The sequence below is a fragment of the Talpa europaea genome (genome assembly GCF_964194135.1).
Source record: "Talpa europaea genome assembly, chromosome: X".
Taxonomy (NCBI): domain Eukaryota; kingdom Metazoa; phylum Chordata; class Mammalia; order Eulipotyphla; family Talpidae; genus Talpa; species Talpa europaea.
Window position 1 is genome coordinate 81,053,276 of NC_140081.1, and position 20,516 is coordinate 81,073,791.

The window sequence follows — 20,516 nt, forward strand, 5'->3', positions numbered from 1 at the left end:
CAGGCTTCTGCAGAGATGGGGAGTGGGGGCCTTCAAATCCACACATACCAAAGGGATCCTATCAGAGATGATTCTTAAGCTTTATAAAACCCCTGGGTAATACCTATTACTAGGTCCAAGTTAAGGAAAGGAAAATATCAGAAAAAGAGGAATGGCTGAGAAAACACTGTTTCATAATCCTCCTGCCCTGGGGCAGGGATGGGTGATGTCTCAGAGTTCTCAGCCTCCTGTCTTCTCAAGGCTGAATACAGGCTAAAAGTAGGTAGTTGTGCAAGGTCAGCAGAGGTCACAGGACTGGGGGAAGGTTCGGGTGTGGGAGCCAATAAGGAATGTAGACTTCTTTCTGGGAAGGGTACCATAAAGGGTATTTTATTTTAGTGAGCGAGTAAGAGTGATTTACCATTGGTGGAAGATACTTAGGTAAGTTTCGGGAGTACAAGTTCACATCTAGGTGTATGCCCCAATCACCACCAAAGTTCTAGCAACTACCACTCTCAAATTGATCCCCTCTACCCATTCCTCCAGCTCCCACTCCCTTCCCATCTGGCAACCGCCGTTTGTCAGTCTAAGAGTTATTTTTGTTGTGTTTGGTCAGTCCATTTGCTTTGTGTCTTTATTTCACATGAATGAAAACATCTGATATTTGTCTTCCTCTCTCCGACTTATTTCACTTAGCATAATTATCTTATAATCCATCCTTGTTATGGCAGAAGGCAAGATTTCATCTTTTTTTATAGATGAGTAGAATGAGCAGGAGCAGGGAGCAGGGAGATGTCTGTGGGAAAGAGCAGGGAACTTGGAACTAGTCCACAGGGCAAGCAAGCCAGTTCCGGAGGGTCTACAGCCAAGAGCTTGAAGCCCCTGTTTAACCCACGGCTTCTGGAACCTTCTGGCCAGCTCTCATGGACATCTAGAAGACGCCAGCAGTGCCCTGAGCCCAGCAAACCAAGAAGTGGGATCCCTAGACCCCCAGCCCCAGTCTGGCTCTCAGAGGTGCAGGGAGCTGTAGCCTCTAGCTCTCCTGGGAAAAGTGAAGGGGATGGGCTGACCCAAGAGGGTGAAGGGGCTCTTCCTCTGTCAGTGGGCACCCCCAGGGCCTGGGAGAGCCAGTGGAGGCTCCACTAGGGCAGACAACCTAGCAGTCAGGAGCTCTGGTCAACCTGAGTTCAAGTCTTGGCTTTGTCACTCACTAGCTGGCTCACCTTAGACCAATCACTTAACCTCCTTGAGCCCCACTTTCCACAGCAATAAAGTAGGGATAACAGTAAAGCCTCCATGGGGCTGTTATGAAGATCGAATGGTCTATGTAAACTATTTAGCACAGTGTCCAGCACAAAATCAAAGCCCAATGAATGATAACATGGATGATCCCCTAAATGAACACCACCCTGCTACCTCCATCTCAATCCCTCAAGGCCCATCTCCTCTCTGACCCCTAGTTTGGTAATGAACAAGAGCAAAGGCTTTGGAGTTAAACTGAAGTGTCTTTAAATCCTGGCTTCACCACTTACTAGTTACATGACTTTAGGTAATCACATACATGTACATTTCTTTGCTGTAAAGTAAGAATAATGACCTACATGACAATACATAAATCAAGTCAACACATTACACACTTTAAACTTACAAATGCTGATTGTATCTCAATTAAAAAATAATAAAAGTAAATACAAATTTAAAAAAGAATAATGATCTAATAATACCTACCTCTTAGGGCTGTTAGAGATAATTGAGTTTATGTGAATAAAGTTCCTAGCACATAATGACAATAAATGGTAGCTTTTTGTCTGTAACTTCCAGGGTACTGCATTCAAGACTGGGCACAAAGGTGTCGATGTGGGTTTCTGTGCAGACTGTCATTTCGACCTGCTGCAGCCCAGGGACAAACTGATACCCCAATCTCCAGAGGGTGCTATGATTCAGGGCAGAAGGTGCCAACTCTGGTGGCCAGAGAGACTGGTGATAGAAAAGTCACTGGAGCAGCCTGGTGCAGCTCTGGCTCTGACCAGTTTACAAAGACGATTAGCCTGGGTATTGCGTTTATTTTAGGCAATTCCCTTGGATATCCCTGAGCTGCTAGAAGGAAAAGGATGAAGGCCAGATTCATGGAGGGAGACTTGGAGTCCAGCCAGCTCCCCGCCAGTTCAGGGTTAGAAGCACCTTCCTCTTCTCCACTCTATCAGGGGAAGCAGCCAGGCACATCTCAGCTGAACTATCTCTCCTTTCACTGATTGCCTTCACTTCTCATGACCTTATCTTAGACTACCCCAGGTAGGTTCTGATCAGCTTACCCAAACCCCACAATGAAGGTTGTCAACGTCACAAAGTCCCTCTCCTACCTCCAAACCTGACAGCAGGCCGCAGACCCTGCAGCTGACTCTCCCGGGGAGAGACCACTGCCTGGGCAGTTCACATCAGTGGAGGCAGCAGTGGGGCCATTTGAGACCAGGGGCATTAAAACAAAAGCTTAATGAGGTTTCCAAAGGGGGAAAAAAAGGGCACTGATCACCCGTGACCACCAACACCTTCCCCTCCTATATCAGGAAATGCAGGATGAGGTATGAGGTTTCCCAGCAGGGAACGAAGTGGTTCTCCCACCTCTCCTTCACAATAGAGGCCACCTTAGCTTCTCACACAACTTCGGCCACATTCTATATTATTCAGCCCACAAGACAATCAAGTGGGAAGGAACTGCCTCCCTCTAGACCCAGCCAAGACTCCTCCTCCAGGAAGGCCTTAAATAAAAGGAATTCTATAGCACTTGATATGTAGGCTTCACCTTTTCCTATAACTTCACAGTTACCAATATAGCATTTGTATACCATTGCCTCTGGGACCTGCCAGGGATAGCGTCAGAAGGAGCCCAGGGCAATGGCCCTCACAAAGGGACAGTCGACAGGACTGTGGGAACCCGGCAGGCAATTTCCTGACTTTCCGTGCTAAAGAAACCCCTCCATCAGTTCAACCTCAGTGCAGGGGTCTGGACAGAGATGTAAGTCTAAAACAAAAACCCAACAACCACCCCCGATTCAGACTGACTATATATAGTCAGCCGTCTGTATGCCCAAAATGGAGGGATCACTGCAAAATTAATCCAAAATGGCAACAACAAAAAAACCCCTGAAAATCATTGCAGCGTCTCAACTCATTTATAAGAGAATGGGATCAGAATACAATGTCTCCTGAAGTGAATCCTAGCACCTGGTCAGTTTTCAACAAGTATTTTTTGAACGTTAACTCAATGAATGGCAAACAGCTCATCTCATTCAAGTTGACCCTTGTCAAACCTCTTTGTCTACAACTGGGTTATGCACAAAAGCCCCCGGGGATGGGAGTCAGGACATCTAGGTTCTGGCCTGGGCTCTACCTGTGACCTTAGCTAAGTCCCAGCACTTAATCTGACGAGGAGAGACAGAGAAAGAGCAAGTGCAGGTGGCAGGGACTATATGATCAGTGTGTTACTGTCAGTGACATCGTTCGACAGAGCCCGGGTTTTATGACCAACAATCATACCTCTAATTGGCACAAAACCACAATCCCCAGCCAAACAGCCAAAGACAGGCAGGGACTGGCAGGAAGGCTGTGGGAAAGGGAGCTTAAAGGAAGTGAAGTAGGCATGGTCCAGAGTTGTAAAACCACTTCCAAATCAAGGGCCTCTCATTTCCTGGCTGGCAGTGGAGTGTGAGCTCCAAGCTCTCATTTATTAATCAAGAAGAAGACCCCCTAATACCAGCAGAAAGATAAGCAAAGGACCTGGACTGCCAAGTCACAGAAGACAAATGGCAAGAAACACAAGGCAGAGGGGAGGTGGGAAAATGTTTAACCTCACTGTGAATGAAAATAGAAATGGAGGGGCGCTGAGATACCAGTTTATAACGATCAAGTCACCAAATGTTTACATGAGATGTGTTGAGGCCGTCTCTCTGAGACACAGCTGACAGGAAAATGGGGACCGTCTTTCTATAAATCAATTTAGCCATGCTGATTAAGAGCCTGAAAAGAGCCTCCCCCTTTGACTCTGTAGCCCTATCTCTAGGAATCTAAGGAAAGAATCAAAGGAGTCCATCACAGCATGGTTTATAATCATGAAAACTCCTAGATATCTGACACTAAGGGAAGAGTTAGGTGCTTATGATGGAGTCACTAGGATGCGTTTTCAAATAATTTATAATGATATGGAAGATGCTAAATAAGAAAGCAGGAGTACAAATCTATATTTAGAGTTGAAGTTCAGTTATGTTTAAAAATATGCATGCACAGAAAAACGACTAGGGAGAAATAGATTAAAATAAAAGTGATAATCATTCCTTGGTAATGAGTTTATGGGTGTTTTTTTAAATCTTACTTTCCTATATTTTCTGTTTTCAACAACGAACGTGTTAGTTTTAAAATTTAAAAAGCACATTAAAGAGTAGGGGATATTTGTTCATTTTCTAAGTTTTCCAACTATTTAGAAGTAGAAAGGGTCATTTAAGATGATCTAGTCTAAAGGTTCTCAACCTTTTCACCCTCAACATTCCCTGACATATATAGTATTTTGTAATGCACCCTTTGCCACCAAATGAATTTCATAGTTAATATAACCTGCCTAAGCATATAATTTCAAGAACAGCAATATATATATATTATATATATACTATAAAGGAAAAATAAAAGGGAGTTTATAATAAGATAATATGTACTTCAATGTGCAAACAGCTGGGCAAGACTATACTAAAAGATATTATCAAGGAGTCAGATGTTTCCTCCTATCTGTAGATTCACTGCAAACACAGATGCTACAAAGGAAGACTTATACATGTAGGTTGTATTGGCAACTTACAAATCCATGAATGCCACAGCTATTGGGGACAAGACTTTCAGAAGTCACAGCCCTTCATAAAGTTCTGAACAAAATGTAGTACCATCTCCCCTCAATGTACAGTCATTGCAGCCCTGGAAATCAAATGTATAAAAGCTGTAAAAACATATTTTGTGCTTGTTTCAAAAATAATTATGTCCAGCTAAATTTGCCAGGTTTTCCACCCGCATTGATGTCCTATAGTTACGGGATATTTGAAAGTTACAGATGAAGATTTCTAGTTTCCACTCCCTCTTCATATTTATCCAAAACATGAAATCGACAATGACTCCCTTTTTGGTGAGTTGCGCTTACATCCTTTAAAACTAATGATGTTCACAGTTTTAGCCTTTAATATGATTTCTAAAACCCATCACCTAAGAACAGTAAGTTATTCCTAGAAGGTATTCTTAAAAAGACACAAATGTCTTTTGATTATTGGAAACATTGCTCTTTTTTTAGTAGCATCAAGGTATGAGAACAATTATCATTTTTAAAAAAACTTTTGCTGTGATCTTTTGGTGATTTTTCCTAGCCTGGCCCCAGCCTCAGAAGTGTAAAATGAACTGAATTGAAAAAAAAAAAAAAAAAAAGGACTAACAGGGCCAGGCTGTGGAGAGTGAGAGGGGGGCTAGGTTGCTAGGTTACCACTTGAGCCAATCCAAGTGGTTCCAGAAGAATACCAGACATAGGACAGGATCTTTTCTCTGTCCCACTAGGCTGAGGGTCCTCTCCAAGCAAGGGGATCAAGAGGTGAGGGAGGGGGCTGATTATTCACACTATACACAAGTGAAGAAATGAGGCAGGAACATAAAGAAAGAGATAGCCCTGTATTTCTAAAACTATTCAGGTCTCCTTCATTAATTGGCTTCCTTCAAAAAAGAAAGATTTCTTTATTAAGAAATACCAGAGAGTGGAAAAAAAAAACCCATACATAGACATTTGGAGACTCACACAAAAGTGCAGCAATTTACATATTAAATTGCATTTAAATTAGAAAATAGATTTAAAAACAAAATACCTTCTTCCTCCAACTAGGTAAAGAGAGTTGGTCAGTAGGAAAAGGGGCCTGATGGGTAAAAGCAGGAAGGTCAGGGCAGGAAAAATGGAACTTAACTGCTGTAGAATTAGAACTTGCCTCTGCCACTGGGGGCTTGGGGGGAAGCAAAGAGGGAGATGATGACTTACACTTGGACAAGGAGGGCCCCGGGGCCAAATGGACATGAAGAAATGACCCCAAATAGCCAAACACCACAGGGTTTGGATCCATGCCAACCATTCTAGCCTGGGAAAGTGGGGTGCATAGGAATGGGGAGGAAGGTGAGCGGTAGAGAAAACATCAGCTATTGAAAAGAGCAAACAGGGCCTCCCCGGTGGCGCAGCGGTTGAGCGCTGGGTTGCAAAGCTGCCCGCGGCCTCTGAGGCACCAGTTCGATCCCCGGCTGCTCCCCAGCCACCTGAGGAGGGTCCCACATGGCGCGCAGACCTCTCCTGCCGCCCGCTGCTCCCCTCAGCAGTGTACTTCGGTCCTTCTGCCTGCTCTGCTCCCCGCTCTGGCTCTGGTGAATTCTCTCACCCTCCCGCGCTTCTGACTGTACCCAGTGCATGTATAAACAAAACAAACAAATAAATAAATAAATAAAACATGCCTCTATTTAAAAAAAAAAAAAAAGAGCAAACAATTTAAGGCCTAGTCCCTGTGGCAAAACCAATTCTTGCATCTCCACTCTGATCAGAACTCCGAGTAGGGACAGCCTCAGCTGGTACACGGGATGAATGGGACACCTCTTCAAACCAAAATCTTAAATACAGAAGATTTGCCAAGGAAAAGAAAGAGGGCAGGGCATATGAGAAAAGGAGAAACTTAAAAAATCACTGCATGCTACAGATAGTTTCATGTTGACCCTGCGCATCAGAAAGAGTAAGTTTCTCGGACTGACTAAAGGTCAGAATGAGAATGGGTGAGGAAAGTGGAGGGAGGAGAGAAATCATGAGTGATGGGCTGGAAACTGATTAACAAGGGGTTCATCTAAGTGGCAGGTTAACTGGAAATATCTAATAACTTACAAACTCTCCAGATTTGGCTTTATTTTGAACTAACTAAAATCTAACTGTAAGGGCAAAATTGAGAGAACCAGATAAAATAAAAAGAATGGGAAAGTTGGGCCTCCCTGGTGGTGCAAGGGGTTAAGCACCACACTATGGGGCAATCCGCAGCCTCTGCAGCATGAGTTCGATCCCCGACCAGCCAGGAAGCAACCCACATGGCGCAGCAGACCTCTCCTGACTCGTCCGCTGCTCCTCTCAGCAGTGTATTTCAGTGGATCTGCCTGTTCTGTTCCCCACTCTGTCTCTAGTGAATCTTCTCAACCCCACACCTCTGGCCTGTACCCCAGTTCTTGTATGCATAAATAAATACATCTTTTTAAAAAAAAATGGGAAAGTAGAGGCAGATGAGAGAGGAATCTGAGTCTCTGTAATTCTCTGTCAAATCAAATCCTTCTGCAAGGAAAATAGGAAGTAGTAGAGAAAAACCTGGAAGCAGCCAGATTTTGTTAGTTAATTCTGATGAACTAAGGGTAAGAAGACATTGATAAGGAGACTGGGTTACAGACTATTTAAAAAGAAACACATACCATTGCTGGCAAAAGACCACTAACAAAATATTCCCAAAAGCCTGCTTTAGTAACCGAGACTCATTTGCAATTAATGGCACACATTTGCACAATATCCTAATAACTACTTTAATATAACCCCTGACTCTCCCAATCTAGTTAACACTGTACCCGTGTACATGTCCTTTCTTCATAGTATGGAATAAGGTAAACCGACCCAGAATGCAGTATAAATCAATGGAGAGTTTGGAAGCCATCTCTCCAACCCGAGATCCCCTTGAAAATGAAGTATGGGTAGTAACAAGCAACTCCTTCCCATGCCCCTCCCACCTCACACACCCACACACAGACATTCACACTCCCACGGTGGTTCTGAGATGAAAGGGGCTAGAAGGAGGCAGGCAGTTTGCATTAGACACAGTTTAATCACCTTCAAATAGATTAAAAGTTCTGGTTTACATCTCCCCCCTCCCCGTAAATCATCCACACAGGACCCTGGCTTAGAAAGAGAAAAACACAGGTGCTCTAGGAAATATAGCCACATATAATACATAAATCTTCTTCCCTGAAACAGAGCAGGTCCTGAGCAGAGCTGACTGGGGGCCACAGCCCACCCCCAGGGTGAAGCGGCTCTGGGACTCTGCCGGTGGAAGTGCTGGAAGAGCGGGGCTCGGAGGAAGCCCCCGGTGTGGTTACGAAGCCCGAGATGGGCCAAGGCCTTGGAGTGGGTTACCCGGGAGGGCAGCAGTGCTGGGCTTTCCCTCCTCACTCAGCCGAGGCCTAATGGAAGTATTGGTTATCCTTATTTGTTGTTGTTCTTTATCGAGGGGACACAGGGGGAGAGGAAAGGAGAGGAGAGCCTCTCTGTGCCTTGGTTTCCCCATTTGTGCATTCAGGGCCCTCTGCAGGCCTCACACAGGGAGTCTGAGGGAATAGTGTTTTAAGTGAGCACTAGGGCTTCCTCTGAGGAAAAGGAACCCCCAAAGCGCAGACTTTTATTACTGCCATTGCTGCTCCGAATGGGAGCAAGAGTCAAAAGGAAAACAAATTAAAAAGGGCGAATGAGAAAGGAGAGATGAGACAGAGAGTGTGAAGGGCTATGCCGTTGGCATCTCACAAATTCTTACTGAGAATGGCACAGGTATTTAAAAGTTTCCAGGTAGTATACGAGAAATGTAAATTGTTATCTCTACTGCAACTACTTACATATATCTAATTGGAAAAAAGTGGGGCTTGGGTGTTAGAGTGGATGGGGGACAAAGGAGAAGCTACATGAATAAATACAACAAGTGGAAGGTACCTGCCCCGTTCCTGAAAGGATTTGCTGGCAATGTTGGCACTTTGTGGCCAAGAGAATCCTCCACTCTCACTCTCCATCCTCTTCAGTTATGAAGGCCCCCAGAATTCAGTGAGGATTCCCTGGCCAGAGTTCTCTATAACTGCTTCTGGACTCATGACATGCAGCAACTTGAGAGGATCTGAGCCAGTCTCAAGAAACTTGAACCCCGGAATTGGGCCAATGACCCCAAGCAGGAGAGCTGGGATCTGGAGGGAAGGGAGGGGTTCAAGGAGATTCCTTGGCTGAGGCAATGGAAAACCAGTGCCAGGGCCCAAGAGACCTATTTGTCCAGTTACCACAGGTGACTGACATCTTCTGTGACTGCCTTGAGTCCAGAAATTAAAAAAAGCTTGCAGCAAGAAAATGCCAGTGTGCAACTGGGTAATAAAAACCAAAGAAAAACAGTGAAAGGGACTGCTTACTTGCTCTCTGTCTCAGGTTTATCTTCTCCCCTTAAATCTCTCACAGCCCTAATTAAACACAAAAGTCTCTTCCACAGAGAGGCTACTACTTCTCAGCTTCATTGGCCTCCTGCGGTGGCTCTGGCGGCTCGGGGGGCGGCATCTCTTCAGGAGTGCTGGTGTCCTCCGGCATCTCATTGGAGCTCAGATGTTCTGTGGGGGCCTGAGAGGGAAATATATAGCAAAATATATATAAACTCTCCCTCAGAATCGCAATGGAGATCGTCCACACACACTGAGCTCTTCCTCTGAACCCAGTAACCACACTGATGCTAGAGATAGACAGAAGCCGACATCAAACTCAGAACCCAGAACAGATATTTTCTCAGCAGAATGCAACTGAAGTTTGAGTTCTATTCTTCACTGTCTGTTGGACAAACATTTTCATTATTATTCATGACAATAAAGTGGGCCAAAAACATTTTCACAGAGCCCCCTCCTTCACAAAATAATACTACAACATACTTGTCTTACCAGGCCTGACCCAGTGGTTCTTACCCTTGTTTCTGCCCAAATACACAGTTCACTAGAACAGTGATTCTAAACCAAAGAGGGCAGAGTGGCAAAACCTTTAGATGACATATGTGGGTTGACGATAGCCCTTGAATGATTCTAAAATACCACCCTTACCTGCTTTCGACTAAACATCACTAGCTTACATTGCTAAGATTTAAGACCAGATTCAGGAAAAAAAATTATACTGGAGACTTACCGGGGTGTTTCTGATCCTTTACAAATATTATACTGCCTTTATTATGCCTAAACATTAACTTGAAATTGGGTAGTCTGATTTCTCCCATTTTATTCTCTCAAAATTGGTTTAGATGTTCTCTTTCCCTTACCTTCCCTTATTAACTTTAGAATAAATTTATCTATAAAATTTAGTAATTTTTATTGGCATTGCATTAAATCTATGACAAAAGCATTCACTTAAAAGTAGGAGTCTATTTTAAAAGAAAGTTCAAATCTACTAAAAATCTATTAGAACTAATAATAAGGGCCTCCCCTGTGGCGCAGCGGTTGAGCGCTGGATTGCGAAGCTGCCCGCAGCCTTTGCAGTGCCGGTTCGATCCCCGGCTGCTCCCCGGCCACTGGAGGAGGGTCCCACATAGCCGCAGACCTCTCCTGCCGCCCACTGCTCCCCTTAGCAGTGTACCTTGGTCCTTCTGCCTGTTCTGCTCCCCGCTCTGGCTCTGGTGAATTCTCTCACCCTCCCACGCTTCTGACTGTACCCAGTGCATGTATAAATAAATAAATAAATCTTTAAAAAAAAAAAAAAAAGAACTAATAATAAGCCAGTTCAATGAGATTTCAGGATACAAGATCAAATTTAAAAATCAAGAGTATTTCTACATATGAACCATTCAGAAATGAAATTAGGGCCTTCATGGTGGCACAAAGGGTTAAACACAGCACTATGACACTATCCACAGCCACTGCAGCACGTGTTCTGACCCTAAGTTGGCCAAGGGGCTACCCACATGGTGCAGCAGACCTCTCCTGTCTCGCCTGCTGCTCTCCTCAGCAGTGTATTTCAGTCAGTCTGCCTGTTCTGTTTCCCACTCTGTCTCTGGTGAATCCTCTCACCCCCCGCACATCTCTGGCCTGCACCCCAGTTCTTGTATGCATAAATAGTTATTTTCATAATTTCATTTAAAATGACATCAAAAAGAATAAAATACTAAAAAGTAAATATAACAAGGCATGTAAAAACTTATACTCTGAAAACTACAAAGCATAGTTGAAAGAATTAAAGATCTAAACAAATTAGGCAGCCCATGTTAACAGCCCAAAAGACAATCTCAGGAGGGCAATGCTCCCCAAACTGATCAAGAGTCTCAATGCAATTTCCATCAAAATTCCAGCTGGCTTCTTTGCAGAACTTAAGAAGCTGATCCTAAGATTCATATGGAAATTCAAGAGACTCAGAAGAGCCAAGACAATTGAATACAAAAGTTGAGAGACTCACACTTCCTAATTTCAAAGCTTATAATAACACTACAATAACCAAGACAGTGTGCACTGGCATAAGAATAGACATATTCTTGATCCAATGAAAGAGAATTTTTTGAGAAAACTCTTACATTTACAGTTGATTCACTTTTGACAAGAGTACCAAGACAATTCAATGGAGAAAGAATGGTCTTTTCAACATGTGGTGCTGAAATAACCGAAAGTTCGCATGCAAAAGAATTAGACTACCCACCTCCCAACACACACACACACACACATACATATATAAATTAACTCAAAATGGATAAAAGACCTAAAACTATAAAGCTCTTAGAAAAAAAAAAAGAGGCATGAATCTTTACAAACTGGATTAGGCACTGTTGTTTTTTAAGATCTGACAAGAGAAACACAAACAACAAAAGAAAAAAGATTAATGTGACTACATCAAAATTGAACCTTTTGTGCTTCAAAGAAAGTAAAAAGACAACCCACAGAATGGGAGAAAATATTTGCAAATCATTAACATATCTGATAAGAGACCTGTATATAGACTATATAAAGAACTCTTACAATCCAACAATTAAAATACACACACACACAAAAATACACAAACAACCCAATTTAAATATGGACAAAGGATCTGAATAGTCACTTCTCCACAGAAGGTATACAAATGGCCAGCATGCTCATGAAAAGATGCTCAACATAATTAGTCATCAGGAAAATGCAAATTAGCACTACAATGAGATACCACTTCATACCCACTAGGAGGGTTAGAATCAAAATGCCAGATAATAATAAATGTTGCGGAGGATGTGGAGAAATTGGAACGCTGACACACTACTGGTGGGCATGTAAAATGGAGCAGCCACTTTGGAAACAGTCCAGCAGTTCCTCAAAATGTTAAACATAAAGTTACCATATGACCCAGTAAATTCACTACCGGGCACACAGCCAAGAGAAATGAAAACATGGGATCCACGCATGGCTCATGAATGTTCACAGCAGCATTATTCATAATGACCAAACGGTGGAAACGACTCAATGTCCATCAACTGATAAATGAATAAATAAAATGTGGTCCCCTCCAGATCATGGAATGTTATTCAGCCATATAAAGGGATGAAATACTGCTACACGTTACATCATGGATGAACCCTGAAAATACTATGCTAAGTGAAAGAAAGCAATCACGAAAGACCACATGTTACACATGTCCACTTACATGAACACAAAGAGGCAAATCTATATCAAAAGAAAGTAAATTTGTAGTTGCCTACAGATGGGGGTGCGGGATCGGGGTGGGAGGGAAGGGAGAGTGACTGCCAATGTCTTCAGGGTTCTTTACAGGAGGTAATGAAAGTGATTTAAAATTGACTGTTGTCATAATTGTACAACTCTGTGATATACTATAAACTGATGCACTGTACATTTTAAATAGGGTTTTTTATATATGTTCAGTGTAGCTCAATAAAGCCATTATTTTAAAAAAGGAAAGTTCAAATAATAACTTTTTAGGAACATATTTCACAAAGTATATCTTAAGCAAGAAAGCTGGGAAAGTTTCCACAACATCTGTATATTCCAGTGAGGAAGTGCCCTCTATCAAGGTAATCACATCACTAACTCCAACCTGCTCCCCTGACCCCTATCTTTGCTCCTAAGCATTTTATGCTTCCCTCCTCAAGTACTTTTTCCAACATTGAGGAATGGCGTGTTTTCTTGTCTCATCCCCACTAGCCAATGAGATCCTTGAGAGCAGGGGCATAATCTGCTTGTTCATTGGTGTATCCCGAGTACCTAGCATAATTGCTGGCACAGAGTGTTGAAGGAATGTCTAGATCATAATCGACCCCAAGGGGATAAAGATCTGAAGGCAATGTGAGTGCAGAAGTCGAGGCAGGGAAGCTGGAGTGGTTGGATATGAAATTGCCCAGTTATGTCTCTAAGGTGTAAATTTAGCTTCTACTTTCTATCGCTGATGCAGTCATAAAATCTGGAAGCCTTAAAGTCAGGAACACTTACTGGGCTCTGTGGCAAGAGGCTGCTACTGGTCTCTTGAGTACTGGGAGGTCGACTTCCACTTTCCTCCAGTGGCAAAATGCCCCTTCGATCCAGCACACTGAAGGAGATAGGAGAGTTAGTAAAGCACTTTGTTGTCAGCCTTCCACCCACCCGCCCTCCTGACCCTTGTCATGTGCACAGAAAAACAAAAATTTGCCCTTTGACATTCCAGCCTTAGCCCAGCACATGCCTCCTATCTTCCACTTGCTCTTTCTGCTACCAACAAGAGAACACATTAACCAGGGAACAAACAAGTGAAGTAAGAATGAAAGTTCATCCCAGCTCATGGGATAGAGTACCAAGGGACAATCCCTGGAAAAATCAATTTGATACCAAAAGGCCTCGTTCAGAAGAAAGCATCAGACCAGGTAAAAGAATCAGGGTTTGTCATTTGTCCCAAGAGTCCCAGGACCTTCTAGTCCCCTGAGTACCTGGGGGGCAAGGGGCCACACAGCACTTCACAGCAGTTCTTCACGATGTTGCCATGGCTATAGGGATTCTGGACGCGATTCTTCCCTGTCCATGAGCCTTTGATCTGTAAGGTAAGAGCCAAGATTTACATTCAACATTATGTTAAGTAAATACATGCAGCATGAAGAGAAAAAAGTGGAGGAGATGGATGGTAGTGATGGTTGTACAACATGAAAATGTACCTAATGCCATGGAACCCACATAGCCGTGAAAAATGCTCATAGCGGAGTGTAAAACAACAGATAAGTAAATGATATATACTATTTTTATGTTTTAAATGCATAATATATTCACAGAAACAAACTTGGGAATAAGTCTAGAAGGTTATATGTTACTACACAATTAACAACGGTGATATGTCTAGGAGATAAAATTATAGGGACTTATTTATTTGCCCCCCCTTTTTTTTTGCTACTCTGTATTTTCTACAATGAACATGGATTAATTGGTAACTTCTTAAAAGTAAGGATTCATTCAGTGTATGGTCCTACTCCACTCCTAGTGGCACCCATTAGCCTTTAAGGATCTATGAACACCTGAACACCTTGTACCCAGCCAACCATTCAATCTCTTCTTCCTAATTCCATGCAGACATTCAACTCCAATCTGCTTTCCCTTCCATACTCTGACTTAACAGTCTTCCACATCAGGTTCCTGCTTGCCTCAACCCCCTAGGCCCTCGAGACTCAGTTGTCTAGCAGGTATAGAGAAAACAGGGTTTCGGGAGAAGAATACATGATGAAGAGAAAGGAAAGCTGACTCACATCTTCATTGGTCGTCTGGTTGAGAGCCACGAGGAAAGTGTGAAATCCAGTCAGTCCCACGACGGACCAGAGTGTGAAGAAGCAAATGAGTACTTCTAGAACAGTGAAGTGGTGTTAAGGAATGTTGAAGGAGCCATACGAGGAAACCCGATGCCTCAGTCCATACTCATGGCACCAGTCACATCACCTTTACCTCTCAGAATGTGTATCACAGATGGCCATGCATCCATGTACAGTCAGAGATGAATTCTAAACTTACTGGACTTAGCTCTCTAACATCTCTAGTCTATTTTAAGTGTTGGCTTATTCATCATTAGCTCTTTGAAGAGGATGTTCAGGAGGTGGCCAAAGCCAAACAAAGTTGGCCGTCACAGCCAATAAAAAACCCATCAAAATGGCGCTGGAAGGGATCATGCTCAGCGAAATAAGCCAAAAAGAAAAAGAAAAATACCGGATGGTCTCACTCATAGCAGGAATCTAGAAAACTTAAATAAGGGACCAGGAAAATGAATAACTATAAGAAAGTGAAAATCAAAATCAACAAAAAACTATGAACCAGAGACACTTTTAGGGGGGCGGGGGCGGGAGGGGAGGGATTGGGGTCAGAATGGGGGGGCTGCAATTGTATGGGGAATATAACAATAAAATTTATAAAAAAAAAAATAAAGCAGCTAAATTTGCCTAAAAAAAAAAACCCATCAAAAAATAAACTTCATAAATGACAACTTGGTGGAGAAAAACAGGATGTGCTTTATAGGAATCCCATCTGAATCACCTTTTCAGAAACACAACTGCTATGGAACATAGCCTTAACTGTAACAGAGATTTCTAGTACATGGCATAAGAGATGTATCAAGGCAAAGTACAACTCACAAGCGGAGGCAGAGTTGAGTCTGGAATCAGGAGGACTTGAGAGGGAGGCAATGGAGAAGGGGATGAGGGAAAGACCTCCCTTTAAGTCCTGGCCATCTTCCATTCTGGTTGCTACCGCTAAGACTACAGGCTTTGTATTTTAGACTTTGGCACTCTCTGACTGGAAAATGGGAAGGTGGGAGAAGTGCAGAGAAAGCATGTTGAAAAGCAGTCTAAAAGGGCTTCACAGGGACATACTGCCAGAGAAGGATATGTTCCAGGAGTTTCTTTCAATGTCTCCAGGAAGCCAATTTTCAAGGATTCTGTGAAATTGGGAGGAGTAGAGAGAAAAATTAGTGACTTTAGTAACAAATACACACTTATCCTACTGCTTACTCAATCCCTTCCCTCCCTATCCCTTGTTATACACTGAGAAGAGATTAAACCATCACCCACACAAGAGACTCTCACCTCCAAGTGGTTTCCTTGGGTTCATATTTCCAATGTGGGGCAGGCAGGGGACTAGAGAGTCGGGCATAAGTCAAATATCAGGCTCCCGTCCCTTGTCCAAAGCCCTTAACTATGGGCATGGAGGGGAATAATCATTCACAGACCAAAGAAATCAGAAATACCCAAGAAAAATCCTCTCTCCTCACCAATCTCTGTCCCTCCCTGTTCAAAATACATCTGAGAACTCAAGTCTTCCCAGGAAGACCACTCCTTTAAGTCCAGGAACTTTAGCTCCTTTAACTCCATCTGTCCTTAGGTTGGGTTCAGTGTGCTTGTATGTGTACATGCACACATGCAGATCTGTTTTTTATATCCCAAGGGAAACCATGAGTTTCTAAAAGTTAATTCTCTGGTGTAACTCCCTCTACCACCTCGCGCAGGACAGGTCTTACAGGGTAGAAGAGGACACATACAAACAGAATACATCCCCAACTTTTGGGATCACCTCAGAAATGTCCAGTGTTCTGAGTACAGGACAGGAATTATGGCCCCAGTTCCCACAAAGGCTAGTAAGATGGCTACCACATTCAGTAAATACTGAGTGGTGTGCGTTGAGGTTTGGAGCCTGCTCAAGAGTCTCAGAAAGTATTGTTCATCTCTAACTAGTCTTAAGGGCCCCCACAGTAAAGAACCACCAGGAAACCCAGCCACTCCCCTAAGAGGTCCCAGAGTTTTCTCCCACCTCAACACTGCCTTGCATACTCACTCAGGGCCACATAGACGATGTTGAAGGCGAAGACATAGATCGTGAGGAGGGAGAGAGAAAGGATGAAGAGGTAGAAGTAGCGGTAGTTCCTCTTTCCAACACAATTCCCCACCCAGGGGCAGTGATGGTCAAAGCGCTCTGTGGGAGAGAGAATCCAATGCCAAAGCCTCCAAAACAAAGCACCATCCACATAATAGCTAATTCAAAGACCCAAGGATCACTGCCTAATTGCAATTGTGAAAATCACTAGTTTCTATTTTTCACATTTTCATAATGTTTTCATAGCCATAATCATACATGGAAGCTGGGCAAAAGAAGATATTTCTTTTTCTCATTTTACAAATAAGGCACTCAAAAGTTACGTGATCTGCCTCACTGCCATTTAAGAGAAAAGACCATACTTACCCAGAGAAAAAACTTAATAGGTAGGCCTACTAAGTTCAAGAAGAATAAGTAGGGGGAAATAGCCAAAGACGTTTGAAAAATGAGTGGTGTGATGTTTCTTAACCTCTAGATATTTAAAAATATATAAAACCACAATTCTTAAAATGGTATGGTGTAGCTCCATGGAATGGAAAGTACCCAGTAACAGACTGCAGAATACATGAGAATTTACTGTGTAATAAGGCAACATCACAAAATCAGTGACAGGAGGAAGCATTTTTCCATGAACAACTCTGGGACAATTGGCTACCTGGTGGAAAATAGGGTCAGACTTTTCCCCTTCAAACTACATATTAAAATTAATTCCAGATGATCTACAGAGTTAAATGCAAAACAAAATGAAACCAAAAAATAACTATAAAGAGTAGATGAATGATACCTTCTCTGGTATACAGAGAAGGAAGTTCTAAGCATAAAGTGAAAGAAAACACAGATGGCAAAGAAAAATAGATTTTTTTTTTAAGATTTATTCGTTTATTTATTTATACAAGCACTGGGTACAGTCAGAAGCGCGGGAGGGTGAGAGAATTCACCAGAGCCAGAGCAGGGAGCAGAACAGGCAGAAGGACCGAAGTACACTGCTGAGGGGAGCAGCGGGCGGCAGGAGAGGTCTGCGCGCCATGCGGGACCCTCCTCCGGTGGCCGGGGAGCAGCCGGGGATCGAACCCGCGCTGCACAGGCTGCGGGCAGCTTCCCAGCCCAGTGCTCAACCGCTGCGCCACCAGGGGAGGCCCAGAAAAATAGATTTGACTCTATAAACTAAAAAAAAAATATTTTATATATGTTTACAATACTATAAAGAAAATAAAAGAGGAAAAAAACAGTAGGAAAATATGCAAACTTTGAACCTCAGCATATGAAAAATCCTTACAAATTGATTAACAAAATACAAATACCCCTTCAAGAAAATAGTCAGATTCATTAATAATTCAGAGCAATTCTAGTACAATAAGATACCTTGTCACCTATCAAATAAGAACATAAAAAATAATATTCAGTTCTAGTGAGACTAGTGTAAAATGGAATTCTAATATACTGTTTGTGGGAGTATAAACTGAGAGGACCTTTCTGGAAAGCAATTTGGCAGTATGTATCAAGAGCCTTAATAATATTCACACCTCTTGGGCAGAATAAATCCATTTCTAATAATTTCTCATAAGGAAACAGAAACGTGTATAGAAGTTTAAGTTCAACAAACTTTTTTATTTTGTACTGTGTTTATATATAACATATATTTTGACATTTTAACCATTTTTAAGTGTACAATTCAGTGGCATTAATTATAGTCACAATGTTGTGCAACCATTGCCACTATTTCCAGAATTTTTCATCACCCCCAAGCAGAAACTCTGTACCCATTAAGGAGTAACTCTCCATTTCCTCCCCTCCCCCCAGCCCCTAGTAAGGTCTAATCTTCTTTCTACTAAGTGAATTTGCCTATTTTAGATATTTTATATCTATTTTTAAGTGGAGCCATACCAATATATTGCCACTGGGGGCTGGCTTCTTTCACGTAGTATAATGTTCTCAAGGTTAATTCATGTTGAAACACATACCAACACTTCTTTCTTATGGCCGAATAATATTCTACTACATGTACCACATTTTGGTTATCCATTCATCGGCTGATGGACATTTGGGCTGTTATGTACTTGCTATTATGAACATACAAGTATGTCTGAGTTCCTGTTTTCAATTATTTTTGACCTTGTTACGGACAAAATTATGTCCTCCTAAAATTCATATGTTGAGCACTAACCCACAATGTGACTATATTTGGAGATGGGGCCTGTAAGGAAGTGACTAAGGTTAAATGAGTTCATAAAATCTGGGCCCTAATTCTATAAAACTGCTATACTTATAGAAGAGAACAAGATACCAGGTGTGCATGAGGACAAAGAAATGGTCCTGTGAGAACAGAGAAAATGTGGCCACCTACTAGCCAGACAGAGAGGACTCAGCAGAAATCAACCCTGCTGGCACCTTGATCTTAGACTTCTAACCTCCAGAACTGTGAGAAAATAAATTTCTATTGCTTAAGCCACCCAGCCTGTGGTATTTTGTTATGGCAGCACAAGCAGGTTAACCTAAGTATATACCCAGGAGTGGAATTTGCTAGGTCATATGATAATTCTATGTTTAATTGTCTGAGGAACTGCCAAACTGTTTTCCACAGCAGCTACACCATTTTATAGTCCCACCAGAAGTATATGAAGGTTCTAATTTCACCACATCCTTAAGTTTAATCATTTTGATTGCAGTATTATAATAAATAAAATGAAATAATATCTAATGATAGACTACCTAAATAAACTAGAATACCACCACATGACAGATTATGCAGTTTTAAAAATAATGCAATCAAAAAATATTAAAGTCATAGAAAAATGCTCAGGATATAATAGTATGTGACAAAGGCAGGATTAAAACTCAGTCATGTGTAATACAATTTCACAAATAAGAGACTGGAAGGAAATACTACAAAATGGAGAGTGAATTTGGGATTGTTTTATGTATACTTTCTGTATTTCCCATATTTTCTGCAATGAACATATATCATTCTAATGAATCAAAGAAAGCACAAATAAAATACATCATTTTAAAAAATGAGTTGTATATTAGTCAAAAATTAAGACTAAGAATGCTACATCTTCTAGTTTAAAGGGGCTACAATATATCTTTTTTGAAAAGAGAAGAAAAATGTAGAAAAGAATGACATGTCCAAGTGGTTAGGGTGATGTCTGAATCAAGAATTACAGATATTGAACAGAGGAACTGAATAGACATTTTGCCAAAGAAGACATACAGTTGACCAACAGGCACAGGAAAAGGTGCTCAACATCATTAGTCATTAGGAAAATGCAAATCAAAATCATAATGAGATAACATCTCACACCTATCAGAATGGTTAGCCTCAAAAACAAAAACAAGAAATAATAAGCACTGGGGAGGATGTGGAGAAAAGGGAACCCTCGTGCACTGTGGGTAGGAATGTAAACTGGTACAGCCACTATAGAAATCATCATGAAGGTTCCTTAAAAACCTAAAAATAGAATGACCACATGATCCAGCAATTCCACTTCTGGGTATTAATCCAAAGCAAACAAAAAACTAACTCAAAAAGACATATGCAACTATATGTTCACTGTGGCATTGTTTATGACAGCTAAGACACAGAAACAATCTACGTGTCCATTAATGAGTGAATGGATAACAAGATGTGGTAAATATATATTCAATGGAATACTACTCAGCTATTTAAAAATAGAATGAAATCTTGCCATTTGTGATAACATAGGTGGACCTAGAACCTAGATTATGCTTAGTGAATTAAGTCAGACAAAAACAAATACTATGTAATTTTATTCATATGTGGAATCTAAAAAACAAAACAAAACTCATAGAAACAGAGCACAGACTGTGGTTGCCTTAGGAGAAGAGGGTTGGGGGTAAGCAAAATGGGGGAGGGGAAGGGTCAAGAACTACCAATTACCAGT

General features: G+C 41.9%; 1 protein-coding gene across 1 annotated transcript in view; it reads right to left on the bottom strand.

Moving 5' to 3' along the window:
* Nucleotides 1-9,301: 9,301 nt before the first annotated feature.
* ZDHHC9 (zDHHC palmitoyltransferase 9) overlaps nucleotides 9,302-20,516 on the bottom strand; it is a gene marked incomplete at both ends in the record, with an annotated part of 28,116 nt that continues 16,901 nt past the window's right edge. The window contains 6 exon segments of the mRNA XM_084258446.1: nucleotides 9,302-9,418; nucleotides 13,234-13,330; nucleotides 13,704-13,807; nucleotides 14,508-14,600; nucleotides 15,609-15,682; nucleotides 16,576-16,713. Coding sequence (XP_084114572.1) covers nucleotides 9,302-9,418; nucleotides 13,234-13,330; nucleotides 13,704-13,807; nucleotides 14,508-14,600; nucleotides 15,609-15,682; nucleotides 16,576-16,713 — 623 coding nt within the window.